At 37.2% G+C, this 27168-nt stretch overlaps 1 protein-coding gene across 1 annotated transcript in view; it reads left to right on the forward strand.

Annotated features, from left to right (window-relative positions):
• Nucleotides 1-27168, forward strand: part of MGA (MAX dimerization protein MGA) — a 105732-nt gene that overhangs the window by 57778 nt on the left and 20786 nt on the right. Inside the window, exons 10-15 of the mRNA XM_008702223.2 lie at nt 16078-16304; nt 17342-17518; nt 18334-18406; nt 19651-20165; nt 22533-22683; nt 23970-24596. Of these exons, the coding sequence (XP_008700445.2) occupies nt 16078-16304; nt 17342-17518; nt 18334-18406; nt 19651-20165; nt 22533-22683; nt 23970-24596 (1770 nt within the window). The remainder of the gene's footprint in view (nt 1-16077; nt 16305-17341; nt 17519-18333; nt 18407-19650; nt 20166-22532; nt 22684-23969; nt 24597-27168) is intronic.

Consider the following 27168-nt stretch of genomic DNA (forward strand, 5'->3'; position numbering starts at 1 on the left):
TGCTTAGCCCACTTAGAGTTTGTTGGAGACATCTACAAGTTAACTGTGTAAAGGGAAGATAATGAAATTTATAGCTGATTAGGAAAAAAGGAGAACACACAAATTATCAATATCAGGAGTGAAGAGTGACATTACTACAGACATTCAAAGGTTAGTAGAGAACAATTTAATGCCAGTAAATTAGACAGATGAAATGACAAAACTCTGTGTTAGACACAAAGCTGCCAGGCTCACTCAAGAAGAAATAAGTAACTGCTTATCCCTATACATATGAACTTGTAGTGAAAAACTTCACGGTAATAATTCTAGGTCCAGATGTCTTCACTGGTGAATTCTGAAACATTTAAAGAAGAAATAATGCCCATTTTATGTAAATGCTCCCATAAAATGATCTCATTCTATAAGACCAACATAACCCTGATACTCAAACCAGAAAAAGACGTTACAAGAAGATGGTAGAGTACTGTCCCTCGTGAACATATGTACAGATTATAAATACAGTTTTAACATAATCAAACCCAGGAATATATTTAAAGAATAATATATCATGACCAAGTGGGATTTATGCCAGTGGTGCCTGGTTGATACAACATTTGAAAATAATCAGCGTTGTTCACCATTACCATAATAGACTTAAATAAAAAGGGCCATATCATCATTTCTTTTTTTAAAAAAGATTTTATTTATTAGAGAGTGAGGGAGAGAGTGAGTGCGCGTGTGTGTGCGCACATGCTTGGGGGGGAGGAGCAGAGGGGGAGGGAGAAGCAGTCTCCCCCGCTGAGCAGGAAGCTCGATGTGAGCCTAAATCCAGGGTTCAGTTCTGGGACTCCGGGAACATGACCTAAACAGAAGGCAGACACTTAACCCAACTGAGCCACCCAGGTGTTCCCATATTATCATTTCAATAGATATTTTTAAAAATTGACAATCCATTTCTGGTGAAAATTCTTAAGCATAATAGAAGGAAACTTCCTCAATCCGATGAAGAGCATCTGTGAAAAACTCCACAAACAACATATTAATTGTGAAAGACTGCTTTTCCCCAGTGATTTAGAAATGAGGAAAATGTCCTCTTTTGTCATGTCTGTTTAAAATTGTGTTGGAGGTCCTAGCCAGTGCAGTAAGGCATGAAAAAGAAAATGTATCCAGATTGGAAAGAAAGAGGTAAAATTGGTTTTATTCATAGACTGGAAAATCCTGAGGAGTCTACAAAAATACTACTAGAACTATGTTAGTTTAACGGGTTTATAGCATACAGTAATATCAGTAGACAGTATATCTGTATATATGCCAGTAAGAACTGGAAATTGAAATAAAAGTACCATTTTAAAATAGCATCCAAGTAGATCAGACACTTAAGGATAAATCTGGCAAAAGTTCCCTAAGACCTTTTATTAAAAACTACAAAACGTTGAGAGCACTTTTTAAAAAGACCTAAATAAATGGAGAGGTAGACTGTTTTTGTACATTTGGAGACTCTCTTGGTAAGACATAATTCTCCACAGATTGATTTATAACTAAATAAATGCTCTTCATGGGACACCTGGGTGCTCAGTTGGTTAAGCATCTGCCTTCGGCTCAAGTCATGATCAAGTCCCAGGATTGAGCCCTGCATCGGGCTCCCTGCTCAGCTGGGAGTCCTTTTTCCCTCTGCCCCTTACCCTGCTCTCATGCTCTCTCCCACTCTCTCCCTCTCTCTCTCTCTCTCTCATAAATAAATAAATAAATAAATAAATAAATAAATAAATAAAATCTTCAGAAATAAATGCTTGTGAAATGAGAATCCCAGCGGGTTTCTTGGTAGAAATTTTCAAGTTGTTTGTAAAATTTATATGGAAAAGCAAGGAACCGAGAATGGCTGTTTGACAAATGATTTTGATAAAGAACATAGTTGGTAGACTTACATTACCTGATTTTAAGACTTACTGTAAAGCTCAAGTATTTGGGATAAAGACTTATAGATCAATGAGACAGAAAAGAGAATTCAGAAATTGATTCACAAAAATACAAGGCCAATGAATTCAATGAATTTTTGGCACAATGCCAAGCCAGTTTAATAAAGAAATGATGATCTTCTCAACAAATGGATCTGGAGCAATTTGATAGCTAGAAACTGCGCTCTCCTGCCTCCAAAAATAAAATGAGAATCTCAGTCATGACTTTACATTATATATAAAAATCATCTCAAGATTTAAGAGATTATTAATGCCTTAGATTAAATGTAAGTGCTTTAAAGTATAAAATGTATAGAAGAAAATAAAAAAAAATCCTTTGTGATCTGTGGCTCATAAAGATTTTTAAAATAGGACACCAAAACCATGATCGTAAATGTCAAAAAATGTAATGAAATTGAATTCCTCAAAATTAAAGATTTGCTTTTCAGAAGACTGTTAAAATTAAAAGACAAGCCGTAAACTAAGAGAAATACTGTAAAAAACATCCAGCCAACATAGGACTTGTATCTGTAATAAAGAATTTTTTTAAAAGATTTTATTTATTAATTTGAGAGAGAGCACAAGCTGTGGGAGGGGCAGAGGGAGAGGGAGAAGCAGACTCTGCTGAGCAGGGAGCCCGACTCAGGGCCGGATCCTAGGACCTCAAGATCATGACCAGAACCGAAGTAAGATGCCCAGCTGACTGTGCCACCCAGGTGGCCCTGTCTCTAATAAAGAATTCTTTTTTTTTTTTTTAAATATTTTATTTATTTATTTGACAGAGATAGAGACAGCCAACGAGAGAGGGAACACAAGCAGGGGGAATGGGAGAGGAAGAAGCAGGCTCATAGCGGAGGAGCCTGATGTGGGGCTCGATCCCAGAACGCCGGAATCACGCCCTGAGCCGAAGGCAGACACTTAACCGCTGTGCCACCCAGGCGCCCCTCTAATAAAGAATTCTTAAAATTTATTTCAAAATACCAAAAACTCAAAAGGCAGTCAACATAATTTAAAAAATGAACAAAAAAATGAAAAGACATTTAATAGCAGGTACACATACAGAAGATCAAGCATATGAAAAGGTCTCAGTAGTCATTAAAAATGCTTATTAAAGCCACTAGGAGGCTCTCCTCTCCTTCCCGATCAACAGATAGCCTCATCTTCTGGTGCAGTGCCAGCCTTGTCCGCAAGACACAATAGTGAAGGTTGGAGTAAACAGGCTTTGGAGAGCCTCCTCAGAGGGCATCCTGGGCCACACTGAGGACGAGATTGTCTCCTGCACCCACTCCTGCACTCTGATACCCACTCTTCCACCTTTGCTCGTTTCCTGGTATGAGAATGAATTTGGCTACAGTAACCAGGTGGTGGACCTTATGGTCTGCATGGCCTCCAAGGAGTAAGAGCCCCCTGGACTAACAGTCCCAGCGAGAGCAAGAGGAAGAGAGAGATGGAGGATACTTGCCCCAACTCCTCCCCCAGCTCACTGAGAATGTGTCAACCTCTACACAGTTTCATCCCAGATTCCCTGGAGTAGGGGAGGGACTTAGGGATCCTGTCTTGTTATTTTCCATCAGTAAAGTACACTGTACCCAGCTAAATAAAACCGACAAAGAGATACTACCATATACCTTTATGCTGATGAGAATATAGAGTGAATGGAACTCTCATGCATAACTGGTGGGAATGTAAAATGATACAGTCACTTTAGAAAATAGTTTGGTGGTTTCTTAAAATGTGTAAAAATATGTCCGTCATACAACAGTCATTTCACTTGTTTGTATTTATTCAACAGAAATGGAAATGTATGTCACAAAATCTTGTATGTTGGTACTCATAACAGCTTTATTGGTAATAGGAAAATTGCAAACAACCTAGGTGTCCATTAATAGGTGAATGGATAAAGACATTTGGTATAGATACAGGCAGTGGAATACTACTCACCAATAAGATGAAACAAACTATTGATATACTCAGCAACAAGGATCAGTCTCAGAATAATTATACTGAATGATAAGCAGTTGGCTTCAACCTTCTCCCCAAGTTAACATTTCTGTTCTATCTATGTTAAAAAAAATTAAATTCAAACTAATATATAGATCAGTGGTTGCCTAGACAGGGTTGGCATGGGTGTTGGAGGCAGAGGGATAGATGGATTATAAAGAGGTTATCCAGTTAAAATTACAAGGGAATCTTGGGAGTTGATGGTTACTACCTTCACTGTCTTAATTGTTGTGATGGTTTCATAGGGGTATATGTACGTTAGAGTTCATCAAGTTGTATGTGTGTTATTATATGTTATAGATCAGTAAAGCTGTAAAAGAAAGGAAAAACAGGTTTACTTATAGGACTGTTGCTGGCTGTTTAATACTGAAAAAACGGGAAATTTATTATAAAATCTAAATTTTTATTTATCTTTACACAGGGATACAGTGTTACTTAAAATAATAGAACGTTTAAAAGCACATTAACAAGATTAAAGGAGAGAAATTTTATGATACCAGCAAATGCAGTAAAGTTGATGAAAACTCAACATCCATTCTTTAAAAACACTTTTTTATTGTGGTAGAATACACGCAACATAAACTTCACTATCTTAACCATTTTCAAGTGTGCAGTTCAATGGTATTAAATACATTCACACTGTTATGTAATACCCATTATCACCATAACTTTCCTTATGTTATAAAGCTGAAACTGTGAATCCATTAAAACAATAACTCCTCTTTTCCCTCTTCCCCCAGCCTCTGACAATCACCATTTTACTTTGTCTTTATGATTTTGGCTACTCTGAGTACTTCATGTAAGTGGAATAATTCAATATTTGTCTTTTTGTGACTGGTTCATCTCCCTTAATATTATATCCTCAGGGTTCATTGATGCTACAGCTTATTGTAGAATTCCCTTCCTTTTTAAAGGCCGAATAATATTCCATCGATGTCTGAACCACATTTTGCTTATCCATCCATCCATTGATGATGGGCACTCTGGTTGCTTCGTTGTTTTAGCAATTATGAATAAATGCTGCTGTGTAGATACCTTTTTGAGACCCTGCTTTCAATTTTTTGGGTCTTTATCCAGAAGTGGAATTTTTTTGATCATATTGTAATTCTGTTTTTAATTTTTTGAGGAATGGTCCTGCTGTTTCCTATAGCATCTATACTGTACGATATTCCCACTAACAGTGCCCAAGGGTTCTAATTTTTCTACATCCTCACCAGCACTTTGTGAGGTGCGAGGTGGTATCTCCTCATAGTTTTGATCTGCAGCTCCCTCGTGATTAGTGGTGTTGAGCATCTTTTCATGTGTATATTGGCCATTTGTTTTCTTTGAAGAAATGCCTGTTCATATTTTCTCTTCATTGTTGAATTGGGTTGTTCGTTTTTTGTTGTTGTTGTTGAGTTTTAGGAGTTCTCCCTGTATTTTGTATATCAAAATGTGTTTTCCAAATAATTCTCCCATTCTGTGGGTTGCCTTTTTACTTTTTGTTTACTGTCTTTTGATACAAAAAATTAAAAAATCTTCATGAATCTAACTTGTCTTTTTTTCTTTTGTTAGCTGTGCCTTTAATGTTGTATCCAAGAAATGATTGCCAAATCCAGTGTCATGAAGCTTTTGTTCTGTTTTTTCTTCTAAGAGTGTTATTGATTTAGGTCTTACATTTAGGTCCTTGATCCATTTCAAGTTAATTTTATGTGGTGTTATGTAACGGTCCAATTTCACTCTTTTGCGTGTGGATACTTAGCACGCCCAAGCATCATTTGTTGAAAAGACTGTCCCTATCCCCACTGAATGGTCTTGGCACACTTGTTCAAAAATTAATTGACTGTTATATGCAAGAGTTTATTTTTAGGCTCTCTGTTGTATTCCATTGGTCTGTTTGTTTGCCTTTATGCCAGTCCCACACTGTCTCGATTATGGTAGCTTTGTAGTAAGTTTTGAAATCAAAGTGTGAGTACTCCAGTTTCATTAGTTTTCAAGGTTTTTTTTTGGCTATTCATATGAATTGAGATTCAAAATGAATTTTAGAATAGATTTTTCTATTTGTGCAAAAAATGTCATTGGGATTTTGATGGGGATTGCAGTGACTCTGTAGATTGCTTTGGGTAGTATTGACATTTTAGTAATGTTAAATCTTGCAGTCCATGAGCATGAAATGTGCTTCTGTTTCTGTTGTGTTTAATTTCTTTCAGAAATGTTTCATAGTTGTAATTGTGTAAGTCTTCACTTCCTTTTTTTTTTTTTTAAAGATTTTATTTATTTATTTGACAGAGATAGAGACAGGCAGAGAAAGAGGGAACACAAGCAGGGGGAGTGGGAGAGGAAGAAGCAGGCTTATAGCGGAGGAGCCTGATGTGGGGCTCCATCCCAGAACGCTGGGATCACGCCCTGAGCCGAAGGCAGACGCTTAACCACTGTGCCACCCAGGCGCCCCTAGTCTTCACTTCCTTAAGTTAATCTCTAAGTATTTTGTTTTGTTGTTGTTGTTACTGGAATGGAATTATTTTTGTTAAGTTCCTTTTCAGATTGTTTATTGTTGGTGAATAGAAATGCAAGATTTTTGTTGACTTTGTATCTGCTGCATTGCTGAATTCATTTATTCTCACTGTGTGTGTGTGAGAGAGAGAGAGCACGCACGAGGTGGAGGTTGGGAAAGGGTGGAGCAGGGAGCCGGACGTGGAGCTCTGTCCCAGGACCCTGAGATCATGACCTGAGCAAAAGGCAGGTACTTCACCGACTGAGCCACCCAGGTGCCCCTAGCGTTTTCTACATATAAAATTATACCACCTTGAAACAGATCATTGTATTTGTTCTTTTTAATTTTGATGTCTGTTGTTTCTTTTTCTTACCAAATTCTCTGAGTCAAACTTTTACAGTACAGTATTGAATAGAAGTGGTGAATGTGGGCATTTTTGCCTTATTCCTAAAATGATCAGTCATGTGGGTTTTTTTTTTTTAACCTTCATTCTGCTTATGTGGCGTATTATATTGATAAATTTTAATATGTTGAACCTTCCTTGCATTCCAGTAGTGAATCTCATTTGGTAATGGTGTATAATCCTTTTACTATACTGCTGAATCTAGTTTGCTAGGTATTTTGTTGAGGAATTTTTCAGCAGTGTTTGTAAAGAACATTGGTCTGTAGTTTTTTGTTAAATGTCTTTGGCTTTGATATCAGAGTAATGCTGGCCTCATAGAATAAGTTGGGAAATGTACCCTTTTTTTCAGTTTTTTGGCTAAGTTTTATAATGATTGAGATACTAGTCCTTTAAATATTTAGTAGAATTTACCAGTGAAGCTGTCAGATCCAGGGCTTTTTTGGTAGGTTTTTGATTAGTGATTTAGTCTCCTTACTAGTTTTAGGTCTGTTCTCATTGGCTGTTTCCCTGGGTAGATTTTATATTTCTAGGAATTTGTTAATTTCATTTAGGTTGTCCAGTTTGTTGATTTACAATTGTTTATAGTACTCTCTTCTAATCTTTTTTATTTCTGTAGAATTGGTTGGTTTCGTTTTGGATTTAGCAGTCTGAGTCGTCTTTCTTTTTTTCTTAGTCTAGGTAAAAGTATACTAGTTTTGTTGATCTTTTTGAAGAACCAACTTTTGGTTTCACTGATTGTCTTTATTTTTCTATTACGTATTTCATTTATCTCTGTTCTAATCTGTATTGTTTTTTTATTTAGGTTTGTTCCTCTTTTCTAGTTCATTAAGTTGTAAAGTTACGTTGTTGATTTGGGAGGTCTTTCATGTTTTTTAATGTAAGCATTTAGAGCTACTAGATTTTTCTTACAGAACCACTTTTTTTTTTTTTTTTGGGTATGTTGTATTTTTGTTTTTCTTTGTCTCTAAGTATCTTCTAATTTCCCTTGTGATTTCTTCTTTAATCCATCGATTGCTTAAAAGTGTGTTGTTTAATTTCCACAGTTTTGTGATTTTCTGTGTTCCTTTTGTTACTGATTTCTGACTTCATTCTGTTATGGTCAGAGAAGATAATTTGCCTGCTACCTATCTTTTAAAATCTATTCAGACTTAATTTGTGGCCTAACATATGATCTATCCCAGAAGATGTCCCATATGCGTTTGAGAAGAATGTGTATTCTGTGGTTGGATAAGGTGTTCTATTTATGCCTGTTAGATGTAGTTGGTTTATTATATCGAGTCCTCTCTTCCTTATTTATTTTCTGTTTGATCGTTCTATCCATTATCGTGAATGGGGTTTTGAAGTCTCCAGCTATTATTGCAGAACTGTGTATTTTTGCTTTTAATTCTATTATTTTTCGCTTCATATATTTTGATGAGTTGTCATTAGGTATATTCATGTTTATAATTGTTACTTATTCTGGATGTATTGAAACTTCTATTAATATATAATGTTCTTTTTTGTCTCTTGCAACCTTTTTTTTTTTTTAAGATTTTATTTATTTTGAGAGAGAGTGAAAGCGAACAAGTGAGGGGAGGGGCAGAGGGTGTGGGAGAAAATATCAAGCATATTCCACGCTGAGTGTTGAGTCCAGAGTGGGGCTCGATCTCATGACCCAGAGATCATGACTCAAGCCAAAACCAAGATTCTGACACTTAACCGACTGAACTAGGTGGCCCAACTTTTTTTTATTTAGTATTTATTTTGTCTGATATTAGTGTAGCCACCCCTACTCTCTTTTGGTTATTATTTTGGGGGAATATCTTTTCCTAACCTTTCGCTTTCAACTTGTTTGTGTCTTTGGATCTTGGGTCTTGTGTAGACAAGGTATAATTAGATCATGGGTATTTATCGGTTCTTCCAGTCTGTCTTTAATGAGGAGAATTTAATCTGTTTACATTTAAAATAATGACTCCTAGGAGGAACTTCTGTCATTATGCTTTCTTTTTCTTATTCATTGTGTATTTGCTGTATGTGGTGTGAAGCCTTTTTGGCCCTTATTTTCTGCATTATTTTCTTTTGTGTTTAGTAGGTATTCTGTAGTGAATTGTTTAAATTCTTTTCTCATTTTCATTAGTGTGTATTGTGTAACCGTTTTCTTTGTGGTTACCATGGGATTACATTTAACATCCTAAATTTGTAAGACTCTAAATTGAATTTATGTAATTTAACTTCAATAATATGCAGAAACTCTCCTTTACAACTCCATCCCTACGCCTTTCAGTTGCTGATGTCACAGTTCTACAACTTTAAAAGTGCTCAAAAAGATAAACTAAAATTTAAAAAAAATTATTAATCTTCCAAATTATGTAGAAAACAAAATTTGGAGTTACAAACCAAAGTTATAGTAGCTTTTACACTAATAATGTTTTTTTTTCTTTAAATGTATTAGTCTCTTAAATCCTGTAGGAAACCAAAAGTACATCTACAGATCATTGGTATAATAATACTTTTATAATTGCCCATGTGTTTACCTTTAGTGAGATCTTTATTTTTCCATATGGCTTTGAGTTATTGTCTAGTGTCTTTTCATTTCATATTGCAGAACTCCTTTGAATATTTCTTGCAAGTAGGTTTAGTGGTCATGAACTTCATCAGTTTTTATTTATCTGGGAATTTAATTTTTTCCTCACTCTGTGGGGCAGTTTTGTCCGACATGTAGGATTCTTGGTTGATAGTTTTTTTCTTCTAGGCTCTGAATATATTTGCCCATTGTCCGCTGGCTCCCAAAATTTCTTATGAGTAATCTGCACATATTGTTAAGGATCTCCTTTGTTTTTCTCTTGCTGCTTTCAAGGTTCCCTCTTGGTCTTTCTCTTTCGAAAGTTCGATTTTAATGTGTCTCAGTGTGGGTTTCTTTGAGTTCGTCTTGGAGTTCCATTGCGCTATTTGGATATTTATATTTATGTCTGCCCTTAAATTTCAGAAATTTTCAGCCATTATTTCTTCAAATCACTGTGCTGCCCCATTCTCTTTTTTTCTTTCTCCATCTCCCATCATGTCTATGTTGGTCTTCTTAAATATCTGTGGTAGGTCCCTTAGGCACTGTTTGTTTTTCTTCAGTGTCTTTTATATCTTATATGAATGGGCAGATTTCCTGGTGCTGCCTGTTCTTTAATCTTCCTAGAATCCTCTCAACGTCCATTCTTGATTGGGGGTGTGGGAGGAAGCAAGTGAAACTGAGTATTTATAAAGGTGTCACTTCTCATTTTTATTTGTAATTTCATTGCAGTCCTAATCAAAATCGTGACAGCTTTTTATGTGAAACTTCAAAAGCCAATTCTAAAATTTATTTGGAGGGGTGCCTGGGTGGCTCAGTTGGCTGGGTGTGTGCCTTCAGCTCAGGTCATGATCCTGGGTTCGAGATGAGCCCTGCTTTGTGGGGGTCGTCTTCTCCCTCTCCCTCTGCCCCTCCCCCCATTGGTGCAAACTCGCTCTCTCTTTCAGAATAAATAAAATATTTAAAAAAATCATAATTTATTTGGAAATGTTAAGGACCTAGGAATAGTCAGGGCAATCTTGAACAGTGACAAAGTGGGAGAATTTGCTGTATTGGATGTCAAAATATGTAAAATGACCACGTATAATACAGGGTGATACTGGCTTGGGTATAAAGTGAATACGTCAGTAGAACGGATTCAGACATGTATGGACACTTAATTGGCAGAGGAATATGGAAAGGACGACCTTTTTAAATTGTGGTAGGCTCATTGAATATTCATATGGGAAAGAATGAAACTTGATTTATTCCTCACTGTACCTAGAAATAATTTCTGTGAGATTATAGACCTAATTGTGGAAAGCTGAGTAATACAACTTTCAGAAGATAATAGAAGAATATATGTATGATCTCATATTAGGAAAAGATTTCTTTTTTTTAAATGTTCATTTTCAAGATTTGTATCATTATTTTTTTAAGATTTTATTTATTTGTCAGAGAGAGAGAGAGCGCACAAGCAGGGGGAGCAGCAGGCAGAGGGAGAAGCAGGCTCTCCACCGAGCAAGGAGCATGATGTGGGACTCCATCCCAGGACTCTCGGATCGTGACCTGAGCTGAAGGCAGACACTTAACAGACTGAGCTACCCAGGTGTCCTTAGGAAAAGATTTTTTAAGCATGACAGAAGAAAACATTCCTTACAAATTAAAATGAGATATTTAGGTCTTTAAAACATTAAACAACTGAAAATATACGCTACGGTGAAAGAACAGATATTTGCAATATCTGACTAAGAATCTGTATCCAGAATATGTAGAGAGGTCTATAAATTAATCAGAATTAAACAGTCCCATAAAAAATGGGCAAGACTTTGAGAGGTACTTCATGAAGAGGGATGTTGAACATCTCATTCATGGTCAGAGAAGTACAGAGTAAATCCACAGCAAGATTCCACTGCATGCTTGCCAGAATGTTACAATTAAAATTTTATGATAATATCAAATGTTGATGAATGGGAAGTCTCATACACTGCTGATGGAATTGTGAATTGGTATAACTACTTGGGGAACTAGTTTAGCAATATGTTTTAAAGTCGATGATTCACATGCCCTTGATCTAATAGTTTGACTTCAAAATAATCAGCAGAACTGCATTTTTTAGGATTATTTATGATACCATGATTCAGAGTAGCTACAACCTGAAAACAACCCCAGATATTTTAATAATAGAATGAATAAACAATAGTATGAATATTCAGAGTACTGTACATCATAGTAAAAATAAATAAATTATTTAGGTATGTGCAATAGCATAGTTGCATTTTACAAATACAATGTTGAGTGAAGAGAAAATGTAGGCAAAATATTATATTTCTGAGGTTACATTTATATGAATTTCAAAATCAGGCAAAATTTAGGGGTGTATACTTTGACTTTAAAAAAGGAAAGTGGAGAAGTGACTATCATTTAAGTGATTTTTCTTGTGGGAAAGAATTGTTATTGAGAAAGGGCATGCAAGGGCTCCTGGGGTTGGTAGCAGTGTTTCATTTCTTGACCTGTGTAGTGTTTACATGGGTATATACTTGTTAATATTTTTTAAGTTTCATATACATTGTTTTTGCACCTACTGGATATTACATTTCACAATAAAAAGGTTTAAAACACATACAAAAATGGGAGGGAGAGGAATATAGTATGCTGATTATTAGCATAGCAGTCTCTAGGACTTCTGCGTCTAACACTATACATTTCTGGAGCAACTGCTGTGAACCCTGCTAAGAGTGACAGGAGGTAAGATATAGGCAATTAAAATGAAGTCCATCTCTAAGAGGTTACTCTCAATTTGACAAAAACAGGTATGTGGGAAATCTGTAAATACATATTTATTGTAATTTTTTAAAAAGATTTTTATTTGAGAGAGAGGAAGAGAGCATGAGCATGGTGAGGGGAGGGGAAGAGGGACAAACAGACTCCCTGCTGAGCAGGGAGCCCAACCTGGGGCTCAATCCCAGGACCCTGGGATCATGACCTGAGCTGAAGGCAGATGCTTAAGTGACTTGAGCCACCCAGGCGCCCCTATTTATTGTAATTTTAAGTGCCACAATAACAAATGTGCCATAATGTTGTGTCATGAACAAAGGCTTATTGAGAACCCAGAAGACATTGATAATGTTAGAGGACCTTGGTGAGATAATATTAGGAAGTATTTAAATAGAAATAAGTGGATATCACTCTTCTTGAAACAGGCTTCTGTGGATATGTGCTATTCTGGCTCTCCCCTTAATTCTGCCTTTGGTAGCTCTTTTTTTTTTCTGGGTTTTAGGTGAAGGGTAGGAGGATCCCTGGTATATTGTGAAGGGGAGCAGAGAAATGCTTGTTTTTGATCCCTAGCAGTGTAAAGGAATCAAGTGCACAGCCGGCTAATGAAGTATAAGGAATTGGTTCGTTGTTCTTGCCTTTGAGTGGAGTCTGTCCATTTTCATGGCTTCACATGTAGTCTCCGCCAGTGACAGTTCTGATCCTTTTTTTTTTTTTTAATTCTTATTTATTCATTTAGGTAATCTCTGTGCCCCAACATGGGGCTCGAACTCCTTACCCAGAGATCAGGAGTCGCATGTTCTTCCATCCGAGCCAGCCAGGTGTCCTGACGGTTCTGATTTTTATTGTGAGCCCTGTTTGATTATGTTGCTGGCACTTCAGTCTTACATGCCCTAAAAAGAACTGAATGATATCCTTCCCAGTCAGCTGCTTTTATGAACTCCCCTGTTTACTGGAACACCATTTTCCCACTTATCCACAGTTGAAACTTTAGAGTTGTCTTTGATTTCCTATGAGAGATTAAGATGTCTTAAAATACTTTGAGGTTTTCTACTGAAGTACTGTACTGCGTATTTTGTAGCTATTTTCAAGAGAAAAAGTTGAAAAGGGACTTCTACTTAGTAGAAGTAGCTTACTGAGGCTTAGAAAAGCCTTAAAGATGATTTGAAAGAGGTCAAAGTCTGTGGTGTTTGTCATGAAGAAGGCAGCTTTGCTTTTTTAGTAGAATTAGTATGTGTATGAACTAATTAGCAACACTAGAAAATAAAGTTATCAAATGAGTGGTAGAACCTCTGTTAATAACCCACCTTCATTTTGAGGGCATCCCTGGTTACCCTTTTATAAATTCAACACTCTCCCCTCAAAATACGTAGTATACATGCTCACTCACTATACATTACTGCTTATTTCCTGTGTCTGCTTTTTTTTTTTCCCTTTGCTCATAAGCAGTTACCACAATCCAACATATTTTCCGTATTTGTCTGGTTTATTGCCTGTCTTGCTCTCTTCCCCCAATTTAAATGTAAGCTCCACGAAGGCAGGGATTTTTGTCATTCTTGTTCATTATTGTATCTGCAAAGTCTGGTCCATAGTAAACATTGAAGTATATAAGTACTGGGGTGTTCGAAGGCTTTGTGAATTATGTGAGTAAATGAACTAGGTTATAAAAGTTGGACAGTAGATGTTATCCAGAATTGGGTTTGCTGCTTGCTGGTTGTCCAGCCAAAAGACACAACCAAGCCAAAGAACGGGGAAAGAGTAAGGGTTTTACTCGCTACCAGTAAGAACACCAGGACTATATCCTAAACCAGTGTCCACACAAACAACAAAATTGTGGAAGTTTTAAGCTAAGGTTGCATGCATATTCATGAAGGGGCTTGGCAAAGGAGAGTTCTGTATAGAATTGGGGCAAAAGTCATCCTGGTTGCCAGAATCCAGGTCCTAGTTGATGGAAGCCATGAGGGCCAGCAAGGATTGGCATCGGTTCTCTGTTCCAGTTAGTCCACTGCTGGAGTGCTCAAAAGGGTTTGAATCCTGCAAAAATGACTCAAGAATGTGTGGTTTGTGTTAGGTCAATGTTTACTTTTGAAACAGCACTGGGAATTTTATCACTGATTTATTGTTTCTGATAGGGTTAGGCTAATTCCTGGTCTGGTAGAGACTGTTAGTTTTTGTATTCTCTCTGTTCTCTTAAAATCCTTAACTGCATATTTTTTTTGTAATTCCAACACCTAGAAGTTCTTCAAGAGGTGTGCTTGGGCAAGTAGTGCAGGTAGGGCATAGATCACAAAATGGCCGAGGACCTAAAAGGACTTCTCATAAGTTAAAGCTATGACTGGTCTTTTTTTACACCAGGGATCCCTAACCGTATCTGCCTACACAGACTGCTAACTAGCAGAATAATTGGGTCAAGTACTTTCTAGTTCTGAAAATTTTTTCCTCTCTGTTTTAGTCTTTACATATTTATTCAACATTTTGTGGTTACGCTCTGAATGATGTTAGCCTTAGGAACCCGTTAGATAAAGTTGTTTTTTAGTGGAGTCTTCATGTTCAGAGCAAATAGACTTTATGAAATCAGGCTGCAATTTTGATTCAGCTTTGTTACGATAATTGAGCTAAATGCTTGAATTAAATATGAATGAATGCTCAGTCATATTTTATGTGACTGTAGGCAAAGATTTTGGATTTTAGACTTAGAACCAGCTACATCCTCTCTGAGGACTGACCATTAAAATGCAAAATACAGTCTTTGTTTCTCTTTAGCTGTCTTCTTTATGGGAATGGGCAGTTTGCTTAGAGAATAAAGCCAGCTGCCTCTTAACCTAGATCTTCCACTTAATTTGATGAAATAATACCTGTTTTACTTTGTGTAGACCTTTTTGATAGTAATGATTTCATCTCTGGTTTCATTGCTTTTCCACTGATATATTTTTGCTCCTATGCTGAGTTCAGGCTTTTTTTTTTTTTTTAAGATTTTATTTGAGAAAGAGAGAGCGAGCGCACATGAGCAGGGGGAAAAGGAAGAGGGAGAAGCGGACTCCCCAGGGAGCCTGGTGTGGGACTCAATCCCAGGACCCTGGGATCGTGACCTGGGCGGAAGACAGATGCTTAACCAGCTGAGCCACCCAGGCACTCACGGCTGTCTTTGAATAAATACATTTTGTTGTCAGAGGGCAATAGTAAAAGCTGTGTCTCTGGAGCCAGATTGATGGGGTTTGATCCTGGTTCTTCCTCTTATTGTTGGACTTCTGAACCTCAGCTTCTGCAAAATGGGAATAATAATGTCTCAAGGGCTATTGTGACAGTTAAATGAGTGAAAACTTATTAAGTGTTTAAAATAGGTACGTAGTAAGGCTCAATAAATACTTGGTTTATCTGTAAAATAAAAAGTGTAGTATAGAATGATTATCTTTTCAGGCTAACAGAGAAGGCCTTTTCTTTTCTTTTTTTTTTTTTTTTTTAAGATTTTATTTATTTATGACGTGGGGCTCGATCCCGTAACGCCGGGATCACGCCCTGAGCCGAAGGCAGACGCTTAACCGCTGTGCCACCCAGGCGCCCCGAGAAGGCCTTTTCTGATCATGCTTTATAAATAGCATCTCCTGTTAACTCTTCATCCCTTACCCTGCTATATTTTACTATGTGGAACTTACCATTACCTGATATTACATGTTAAGTTTGTTTTCTCCTACTGGATTATAAAATACTCTGTGAGGGCAAGAACTTTGTTTTATTCATAGCTGTGTTCCCTCTAGTTCCTAAAACAGTGTCTGACTTATAATAGGTATTCAACAAATATTTGGTTAATAGAATGAATAAGGTGTATGATGGCAGCTAAAGAGTTTTTAGGCGGCATCTGTTCGATTGTTTAAATGAGTTACTGCTTTCTGTGAGGGAGCACATTTTGTTTTGGCAGTGCCTCTGAACTTTTGTTTCCAAAGTCATTTAAAATCTTATCCTTCTTTTTGTTAAGCTATATGTGAAACAGAGCCTGAACAGCCTGTTCGACATTACCCATTATGGGTGAAAGTAGAAGGTGAAGTAGATCCAGAGCCAGTTTATATTCCAACACCTTCTGTCATTGAGCCTATGAAGCCATTGTTGTTGCCTCAGCCAGAAGTTTTACCTACTACTGTGAAGGGCAAAGTGCTCACTGGAATTAAACCTGCACGGGCTTATACTCCCAAACCCAATCCTGTGGTAAGCCCAGATTTTCATCTTCTGTTGCAAGTTACAAAGCATTTGTAAAGATAATGGATTTCAGCCAAATTTTCGGTTTATATTCTGTGAATCATTTTGCTTTTAAGTAATATGTCTGTGTCTGTCTTATTTAGTCAGCTTAATTGCTGGCACTTTAGAATTGTCATTAAAAGTAGAGTAAATATACTGAAAATTACCATTTTTAAGGATAGCCAAATCTCTCTTCAGGAAGATCAATAAAGTTGTGTTTTTGTTTTTAAACATGACTAGCAAAAGTCTTTTAAAGATACCCTTCTTTTTTCCTGTAGTGTAGAATATTGAGTAATTGAGGCATAGTACATACATATTGTTAGTAGGAAAGCATTAAGAGTTTTAAGAAGCAACTCCTCTTTTTAAAGCTGATTTCTTTATATACAGTAACAGTAAAGGATTTAATAGTTGGTATATGACTATGAAGATTGATAGGTAAAAGAGCTAATGCTTCTGTTAAGAGCTTAAGCATCTCTGATTATTAAATCCATTTCAGTCTTCAGTCTTTTTGAAGAAAGATGCCTTAGTGCAGTGCTGTTCGATGTGGTCTTGGTGCTAATCCAAAACTACGTGTTAACTAGGTTATGATGAAATAAATACAGAAAATGAGAGTAAATATTTAGAAACTTTTTAGATACTTGATAGAATAATGTTATGTGTATTAAATCTAATAAAAAACTTGGGCTTGTATTTTACATGTCTTTTGTTTTTCTAAAAACTTATTTTACAGAAGGATCGGTCTGTGTTGGACTGGTAATTCAGAAATGTGTCCTCATTGCAGATAATTTGAGAAGCACTGCTCTGGTGTGATCTGAGATTTCTTGATAGAGAACCAGATCCTTTCTCACTGTGCAAGATTTAGCACATATTAACTGTATTTGCTAAAATTTGCGTTTAAAATTTTCAAATGTTGTAATAGAAATAAAGATTAAACATTCTTTTCCTTTTGGAGTCTAGGATGTTTTTTCCCACAGTGTATGGAATGTTTTGTTTTATGAAACTTACAGATTCGGGAAGAGGACAAGGATCCAGTCTACTTGTACTTTGAGAGTATGATGACTTGTGCCCGAGTTCGAGTATACGAACGAAAAAAAGAGGAACAGAGACAACCGTCACCATCACCATCCCCATCATTTCAGCAGCAGGGCTCATGTCAGTCTAGTCCTGAGAACTGTAGTGTAAAGGTGATTTACATATTGTGTAATTTGTCTTTTTAACTTCCATTTCTCTGTTGCTGGTATTAGAATCTAAATTACTATCAGAATAATTTGGAGTAATTCTTGTGGGGCAGAGAAATTTTACGTGATGCGTGTATCAATTTGTTTCTTTGCATACCTGTTCTAGAGAACAGTCCCTTAAGGTTATTTAAAGTACTGTTCTTTCTGAAGCTGAAGTTATTTTTTTTCTTTTTAAAGATTTTATTTATTTGAGAGAGAGAGCGAGACAGCCAGCGAGAGAGGGAGCACAAGCTGGGGGAGTGGGGGAGGAAGAAGCAGGCTCCCAGCGGAAGAGCCTGACGTGGGGCTTAATCCCAGAACTCCAGGATCACGCCCTGAGCCAAAGGCAGACGCTTAACGTCTGAGCCACCCAGGCGCCCCTGAAGTAATTTTTAAAAGTTTAAACATTTCTGGTTCTTATTAAATCATTTATCTGTAATTATTAGGATTTGTATCTGCATTGGTGAATTTTCACATTAACTGAAGCTTGTTCTATTAAACATCAAATATTTTTCCTTCTTTACTACAATACACTATAAAGTGTGGTGTAAATTTTTTTCTTGGTGACTCAGTTACTGTCAAGGACATTAGAGAGCGAGGCTACTTATTTTTGCCAAGGCTTATATAATAAGATAGTAATGCAGCTGTGCATGTGGATGTGAAGCTGTTGACACTTAAGTCTTTCTGCTGTTTCAGCCTTCTTTGAGAGGTTCAGTGTTTATGTCCTAGTCTCTATTGGTAATATTTATGTGTTGAAGTGTTTGTGTTATTCCCTTCTTTAGGAGCCTGATTCTGAGCAGCAGCCCTTGAAACCAATCACCTGTGACCTAGAGGATGATTCTGATAAATCGCAAGGTCTGTTTGAAAATTCAGTCTTAAATCATTTTAAAATAATTATGGGGGGCACACACACACCAAAACATTTTTAGCTACCCCTTTTCTAGCTTCTGCTAAAAATAGAGACTATATAGAGAAGTCTTTTCCTATTATTTGTTCTGTTTTATCACTCCTAAGAAATAAAATTCATTCGTGTTGATATGGCATGTTATTGCAAGAGACGCTTAGGATATGGTTAGTGATTCTCTCTCTCTCTTTTTTTAAGATTTATTAATTTTTTAGAGACAGAGTGTAAGGGGAGGCGGGGCCAGAGGGAAAGGGAGAGAGAGAGAGTCCTCAAGCAGACTCCCAGCTGAGTGTGGAGCCCAATGTGAGGCTTGATCCCAGGACCCTGAGATCATGACCTGAGCCGAAATCGTCAGACACTTAACTGACTGAGCCACCCAGGGGTGTCCTCCTCCTCTTTTTTAATGGCTTGATACACATGAAAAGTGGTATTGTTTCTATAGCATACTGTGGTATGTGGGGGAGGCTGCTGGGGTGGAGAGAACCTGTCTGAGAACACAACCTTGAAGGCTGAGGGCATCTGAATCCTGACGTACTTGTAATTAGCACGTTCGTTGGGAGACTGTGTTGTAGAAATCTCGGTGTTCAGTGAAATAGACATCCAGTTAACATGTTGTCATGAATATAGATACCTGGTGAGCTAAATAATCTGCACGTAATATAGAAATGGAGCAGTCATATCTAGAGTCACAGAAGTAATTCAGAAGTATTTGCAGTAGAAACTAGAAGTAGAACACACTTTTTAATTACAGTATTCTCTCTCTTGTTCTTTAGTATTGACTCTACCTATCACATGTTACAAAGCGTCTTGCAAGTGTTTTTTTTTTGCTTTTCCTGTATGGATAGCAGAACACTAAACTATTATCAAATCTTAACCTTGGTTGTAGGTCCTGCTTTGTTTGCAGATAGTCATGGCTTTTTAGAGCAGTCTTAAGGTGGGACTCTCTTTTAATTAGCGACCCCAGGTAGCAGGACATCCTATTATAGTCTGATTCCCTGGAATATTTCTTTTTCATGGAAAAGTCCCAAATTGTGAATTGTTAAATGACCACTGAAAGTACATGGGATTCAGACACTGGGCAACTGCTCATTTTCTGTGCCGTTAATCACTTTTCTGAAAACCGGGGAAAATAAAAATATTTTGACGTTCGGTGCAAAATGCTGTGATGCAGAAATATCTTTCAATTCCTTATCAGAAAAAAGCTGGAAGTCTTCCTGCAATGAAGGGGAATCCTCTGCCTCCTATGTGCATCAGAGGTCACCAGGTGGTCCCACCAAACTGATAGAAATCATCTCAGACTGCAACTGGGAGGAGGATAGGAACAAGATTTTGAGCATTTTATCCCAGCACATCAATAGCAACATGCCACAGTCACTTAAGGTGGGCAGCTTCATCATTGAGTTGGCTTCTCAGCGAAAGAGCCGGGGTGAGAAGAACCCTCCTGTTTATTCTTCTCGTGTGAAAATCTCTATGCCATCATGCCAAGACCAAGATGATATGGCTGAGAAATCTGGATCAGAGACTCCTGATGGTCCATTATCCCCTGGGAAAATGGATGATATCTCTCCTGTGCAGACAGATGCCCTGGATTCAGTGAGGGAGAGATTACATGGAGGCAAAGGTCTGCCTTTTTATGCAGGGCTTTCTCCTGCAGGGAAGCTTGTGGCCTATAAACGTAAACCCAGTTCAAGCACATCTGGGCTTATCCAGGTGAGAATTACCTTTAATCTGGATGTAGCACCTTTTTCTACTTAGGTAACATCTTGATTTTTCAGAGCCCTTAGTGGGCCTTATATGATTTGTCTTCACATTTCCTGGGAACTGGGTGACAAAACCATCTCTTTTTTGTAATAAGCCTAGTTTAGATGTGTGAATTTTTGACACATTTACAGACAGAACTGTAGAGCCCTATATTAGCTTATGATTTTATTTCTAGTCTTCTCAGAAAGTTCCTACTCTTAAAATTTTGTTTGGGCTCTAGTGAAACTTTGACAACTAAACAAGAATACTAAGGAGTTCCGTCTGGTTCTAGGGATTATTATTAGCAAATAGCTTTCAAAACAACACAAGGTGAATTGATTGTAAGATAGTATGTGTTTGGAAACTTGGAGAAAATTTTAATTTTGTAAGATGTTATTCAAATGTATAAAACTTTTAAAAAATTGAGCCACAGTTCATTTTTTTTCTTTATTTGGTCCATAGTAGGGTTTTTGCTAATATAATCATTGTCATAGTACAAATAAATCCTTGCTATTTAGTAATTCAGGCAGGTTTTATTAGTAAAATTGTGCTGGCATCTAGAAAATCTTTTGGAAGGAGAAGTTTTGAATTAAGATGTAATTATAGTACAGTGATATTAAATGCACTTTTATGTCAGAGTAGCAAATGGGTGGACGTGTCTGACATTCTTGCTAAGGTTACTTGACTTCAGTAGCTTGACCACTTCTCTGGGCTGTGGACTGTCCCATTAGTAATATGACTGATCTACTTAATTAAAATTTTTTTTATTGCAGTTTACTCTTGACGGTGCTATGTAATTGCTTCTGTTGGTATTTCTTACTCTTAATAATGAGAACAGTGTTTTCTTCTTATTTCATTTTTGATTGATACTTTGAGAACAGAGACTTACCTGAGCTCATTTCTAGTGAGACTTGACCCCCCTGAAATACAGGTATAGAAATTTGTGTTCTCCTCTCCTGTCTAGGACTCAGAAAGCCACCATAAAATATGAATTTGCATAAGCACTTGGGCCACTACAGCGTAGGCGTTGGGGAGGCTGTTGAATAGTATTAAGAGCAAGTCCCAAAGGAGCAGATGGGGTATCTGATCTAGACCTCCAGAGACCCCGAAAAACTATAGTAAACTTCCCTTTAGGATGGAAAGATCACATTCTTTATATCAAACTCAAGGAAGAGGTATTCCTGATCTACCTGGGAATAATCATGGTTTCACTTAAGTAGTAAAGAGTAATTTTGTGTCTTTGAGGAGGGAGTGGCTTGCTGTAGCTGTTCTCTTTACCAATTCCTATTAATTTAGAGAGTAGGAGTTTCTCCACCACACTTCACCCTCTCCCCCTTTTCACTGATGGAAAGGAGGAACAGAAAAGGATGTCTTCTGTAGTCACCCAGGAATAGGACTTTGAGCACATGGGTAAGAAATTAGGGAAGGTTTTGTTTTTCTTTCTTTTTTAAAAAAGCAATTATGCTGCCCCAGATGGGTAGTAGTATTGTCAACTCAGGCAGTAGAGGAAAATCTTTACCTCGTTTATGGATTACTTTCTTCTGATGGTTCAGTGATTGTTTCTAAAGTTATAATCGAGTTTCTCCTAGCCTTTATCTTGAGCTCAAGTTTTGTCCAAGATATGACAGTATCTTCAAAGTTGAATTTGTTAAAACTGAAAACTTGAGGGGACCTTTTGCCTTAGGATATTATAACAATGGCTTCCTTATAACTTAAAAGTAGATTCACAATATATTTTTCAAATATGAAGGGTGCTTGAAGGGACCCTTGAGAGGGCTTCATTATGCCTCCTGGTCTTGTCAGAGAGAGTCTGTGGAACATAGTTATTAATTTTTTGCTGGTGATTAATAGTTTAACCAGAATTGCTTATTAAGCAAAACCGTTGGATGATTCCTTAGATTTGACTGTATCTCTCACATTCCTAGGAGCTACAGATATGATGGATTTCTAAGATACTCTGTTTCCAAACTACCAAAATGAAGATGAGATTAGTTCAGAATATCAGATGGCAGCTTTTTTATTTCACCTAATACTCAGATTTTATAGCAAATGGAAAAAGTCCATTTCTTTTTCCCTTTAAATCTGAAAAATAGACTTTTAAAATCTTGTAAAAATGAAACCCCTGTCAAGGGAGATAAGTTAGCAAGAGAATTTTATCTTTACAGAATTTCTCTTTGCCACTTGTTTCAGGTTAATGGTAAGAGTTACCCGCAGGCTAAGTTGCTATTGGGACAGATGGGGGCATTGCATCCAGCCAATAGGCTAGCTGCTTATATCACAGGCAGGTTGCGACCCTCAGTCCTGGACCTCTCAACCCTCAGTACTGTCATCTCCAAGGTAGCATCCAATGCCAAGGTGGCTGCATCCAGGAAACCACGTACCCTGTTGCCTTCAACATCCAATTGCAAAACGGCATCCTCCTCTGGCGCTACAACAAATCGCCCTGGGAAGAATCTGAAGGCATTTGTCCCGGCAAAAAGACCAATTGGTAAGTTGGACTGTATATATGTTTTAGAAATGTCTTGTGCCTTGGTGCTTGCCAGTGAATACATGTATGGAGGTTGTGAAAATTAGAGAATTGTAGAATTTGGCATTATTCTTATTCTTGATGTCTGTCTTGCCTGACTTTTTTCTGTTTTGGGTAACTCTTCCTGATCATCTATGATAGTAGATGAATTGAAATCTAGTTATAGTTATTTCCAGACTTTTAGACTGGTTTTATTAATATAGAAAAGACTTAGATTTTAAATTTTGTTTTTGAAAAGGGAAGACTTATTCTTAAAATACTTTACCTAATTTAATATTTCTTTTATGGGCACTGGTATATTTGTAACCAGTCATATGTATGTTCCTTGAACTTAACGAAAAACAGGGAGCTAGCAAATCCAAGAGGGTTGAGTTTGTAGTATAGGCTTAGAATAAAAGGCTCTTGTAAAACGTAAGTTTGGAAGTGTTGATTTATTCTATTCATTCTGTTCTGTGAGTGACAACCTCATTTGGTTAACGTTTCAGTGCTATAGAGTCTGTAATAAATTTACCTTCTTGAAAGCAGTTGTGTTTTAGCATTTAGAGTGTATATAGTCAGTTTATTGAATTTTTCTTTTTGTTCAGATCTGTTTAGGAATATTAAGTATAAATGTCCATTGCTGTATTCATATTCCTCTGATGGGAAATTGAAATATCTGGCTGAATGCTGGAGTTTTATGAAGATGGAGGACAAGCATTGTATGCCTTAAAAACACCCCATTTTACCTTTTTAAACAAAGTAGCTTTAACTGGTGATTTTAAGTCCTATCCTGCCCTCTTTTTGAAAAGCGTCTTTATACATTTTAGAAATACGTAAAACTTAACTGTCTCATAAGAGGATAGCGGTAATAAAGAGGTGGAGGTGCTGGGACAGGAGGAAGTGGTGAAACAAGTTTTAAAATTAAAGTTGGGGGAAAAAATCTCTTTACTTTCTTCGCTATTTTAGATGATGAGTTGTGTGCTGCTGTATTGTCTTTTTAGTGTCCTGGCAATTTAGCTGTATTGCACAGTCAAAAGAATCTTAGTAGGAACACCCAGTTTGAATCCCTTTCATATTATTATAAAGGTCTGGTTTGGGTTGGGAGAAGTGTGTCATTTCTTTGGGTGGAAATTGGCACATACCATGCAGGTAGGTAGTACCTGTAAGAAATTGACCCAGTGGTGCACAATAAATGTTGATAAACACAATCACTAAGAGGATAAAATATGAGAACTGAAGATTTTTGACCTGCAAATTTTTATTTGCAGCGGCTCGACCCTCTCCTGGTGGTGTGTTCACACAGTTTGTGATGAGTAAAGTTGGAGCCCTGCAGCAGAAGATACCTGGAGTTAGCACACCCCAACCCCTAACAGGGCCACAGAAGTTCAGTATCAGACCTTCTCCAGTAATGGTCGTCACACCTGTGGTTTCTTCTGAGCCAGTGCAGGTGTGCAGCCCTGTGACTGCTGCTGTCACTACTACCACCCCTCAAGTGTTTTTAGAGAATGTTACTGCTGTGACACCTATGACTGCTATTTCTGACGTGGGAACTAAAGAAACTACTTACTCTTCTGGTGCCACCACTGCAGGGGTTGTTGAGGTTTCTGAAACTAATACCAGCACCCCTGTAACAGCTTCCCAGTCTACAGCCACTGTGAACCTTATCAAAACGACTGGGATAACTACCCCTGTGGCTTCAGTTGCTTTTCCTAAGTCTTTGGTAGCATCTCCTCCAACTATAACTCTTCCTGTTGCTTCCACTGCCTCCACCTCCATAGTCGTGGTGACCACAGCTGCATCTTCCTCCATGGTGACCACACCAACTTCATCTCTGGGCTCTGTTCCCATTATACTCTCGGGAATTGATGGGAGTCCACCAGTGAGCCAGAGACCAGGTAAGGCCTAGATGTTACTAGCTGGTTTACCTACTGTACAGCTGTTTATATAACTTATGGTTTTGATAGGATTACAGATACATCAGGGTAACAGTGTAGGGGTTTCTGTTATTACATGGTACATGGATTCCTGAAAACTTTGACATTCTGCAAAACTGAACACTAAAAATAATAGACCTCGTGGTTAATATAGGGTTAGGACAAATCACTGAAAATCTCTGCAACTTTGTAACCAGAGCACTGATAAAAATCGTAACTGGTACTTTGGAGATAAATTGAACAGCTTTGACAGATGGTTTAGTGTGGGGCTGGAGATTTCTGAGGAGATTAAAAATACTCAAAAACATTATAATGGAAATACTAGCTGAATCTGAAATAATGTACGTGTGAGTGGAGTTCTGAGCCAGTAGAGCAGCCATCAAGGTAGGCACAGGACGAAGTGCACTGCTGTGTGCAGAGAGCTAGGGTTGCATATCTCTGAGGAGGGAACCCAAATGTAGGTGTTCCTTTTTGGCGGGGGTGGGGCGGTGGGGGCTGTGTGTGCTTCTTTTTATTTTACTTTTTTAAAAGATTTTATTTATTCATTTGCCAGAGAGAGAGCACGTGCGCACATGTGCATGCACCCAAGCAGGGGTGTGCGGCAGGCAGAGGGAGAAGCAGGCTCCTGGCTGAGCAGGAAGCCTGATGTGGGGCTCGATCCCAGAACCTGGGATTATGGGATTATGACCTGAGTGGAAGGCAGACGCTTAACGGATTGAGCCACCCAGGCGTCCCTGTGTGTGCTGCTTTTTAATTAAAAAGGAGCCAGAGGGCTTCTGCCATGCTACAGGCGGGCTAAGGGCTTTTTCTCTCTCCCTGTTGAAGATTAAAATTCTAGGTCCTTTTACCCTAGTAAAAATCATTTGTGAATCAGCCCTACTCCTATATACTGCTGACATTCTTTTTCTATTTATTATTTTGTAGGAACTGATTGAGATAGAAATAAGGAGGCATATATTTGTTTAGGAATCTGTATGTTTATGAACTTTTCAGTTAAAGTTTTTCTTTTGTTGGCTTAGGTTAAGTGAATTTGAAATAGGAATATCCTGCACTTTGGTAATTTTTATGTCCTGATTCAACCAGCTAAAATAAATGGTTCTCCAAATGTACTTAAAGAGAAATACTGTGTAAAAGAGTGAGAGACTTCACAGGATTTAAGGGAAAATAAATAGCCAACAATAATTCTGTCTTGGTTATTGGTATTTTTCCTACCAGATATCTTTGCGACTTAGTGACATGGTCCAAATCTCTGTCAGTATTTTAGGAATTAAGTGATTTGGGAGTTGAAGGTCTTTTCAGAGAATAAATGAATCGCGGTATTAATTTTGTTGTCTTCTGCTTCTCCCCATATAGAAACATATAAAAAAATGGTTAGTTTAATATGCAGTTTCAGAAGTGAGATTGCTGATGAAGCCATTTTGATTTCCTATTGAATCTCAAGGTTTATATCTTGTCATATTTTAACTGAGATTTTCTAAATGATATGGATTCCAACCTTTTTTAAAATTCTGTCATGAAATTATAAAGTAGTTTAGCTTTTTGTAGTTCGCGGTTTCTCAGGTTTCAGTCACTTAGAATATACGTTCAGTTATTTTGCTCTGATTCTCATTGGTACTTTAGACTTATTATTTTAATTTAAATCAACTCCTTTGTTTGCTTAAATGTATTTTTAAAAGGAGCAATTTTACTGTAACTGGAAACCAACATTACTTGCCATAACAAAGGTTCACTCCATAAATAAATACACTGGAAACCATAATAAAAAGAAGTAACAGTCTAACTAGCTATCATATGTTAACATGTGGCTTGCACTCTGTTAATGAAGAAAGCTAGAAAATGCTGATGTAATATCAAAGACTGGTATTTTCTTTTGTATATAATCAGAAGATTAAAATTGAAAAAAATTACTTTCTGACAATGTGATATGGTGATATTCTATATCCATATACCATCTAAAAATATCTTCTGTAATACCACATGAGGAAATATTAATGTTAACAGATTTTTCTTACCTGTTCTTTTTAAAATGGAGCTCTGATAACTTCTAAGTGTGTGTAATTTTGTTCTAGGTTCATAAAGAGGATCCCAACTTGGGCACTTAGACATCTGTGACTTTTTCATTTAACTTCCCTTCTTTTTTCTCTTTTCCCTTGCCCTCACCCACATGTGAATAAACAATCACATATTTAGTGTGTATTAAAGGCTGCTTTCATTTTCTGAATTAGAGTGCTTTGGGTTTGAATCACTCTCTAAAATGTTCTTTGAATAGAAATGTTCAGGAAATTAAGAATGCTTTAATGTGTTCCTTAATTCAGTAAGATAAATGTTTTTTATTTAAATTGCACACTTTTTTCCCCCCTTTGAACAGTTTGGTCTTTGTGTTTTTCATTTTCAGGAGTAGTTTTGGATCTTATATATAATTTATCATGTAAATGTTAGGAGCATAATTTCCTTTTAGAAGTTTCATGTTTTGTGGGTAGAGTGCTTATCTGATACAGTGTCACATGTTAAACTGTTTGGTTTGTTGATTTTT

This window comes from Ursus maritimus, unplaced genomic scaffold, assembly GCF_017311325.1.
Source record: "Ursus maritimus isolate PB19 unplaced genomic scaffold, ASM1731132v1 scaffold_35, whole genome shotgun sequence".
In the NCBI taxonomy this organism is placed as follows: domain Eukaryota; kingdom Metazoa; phylum Chordata; class Mammalia; order Carnivora; family Ursidae; genus Ursus; species Ursus maritimus.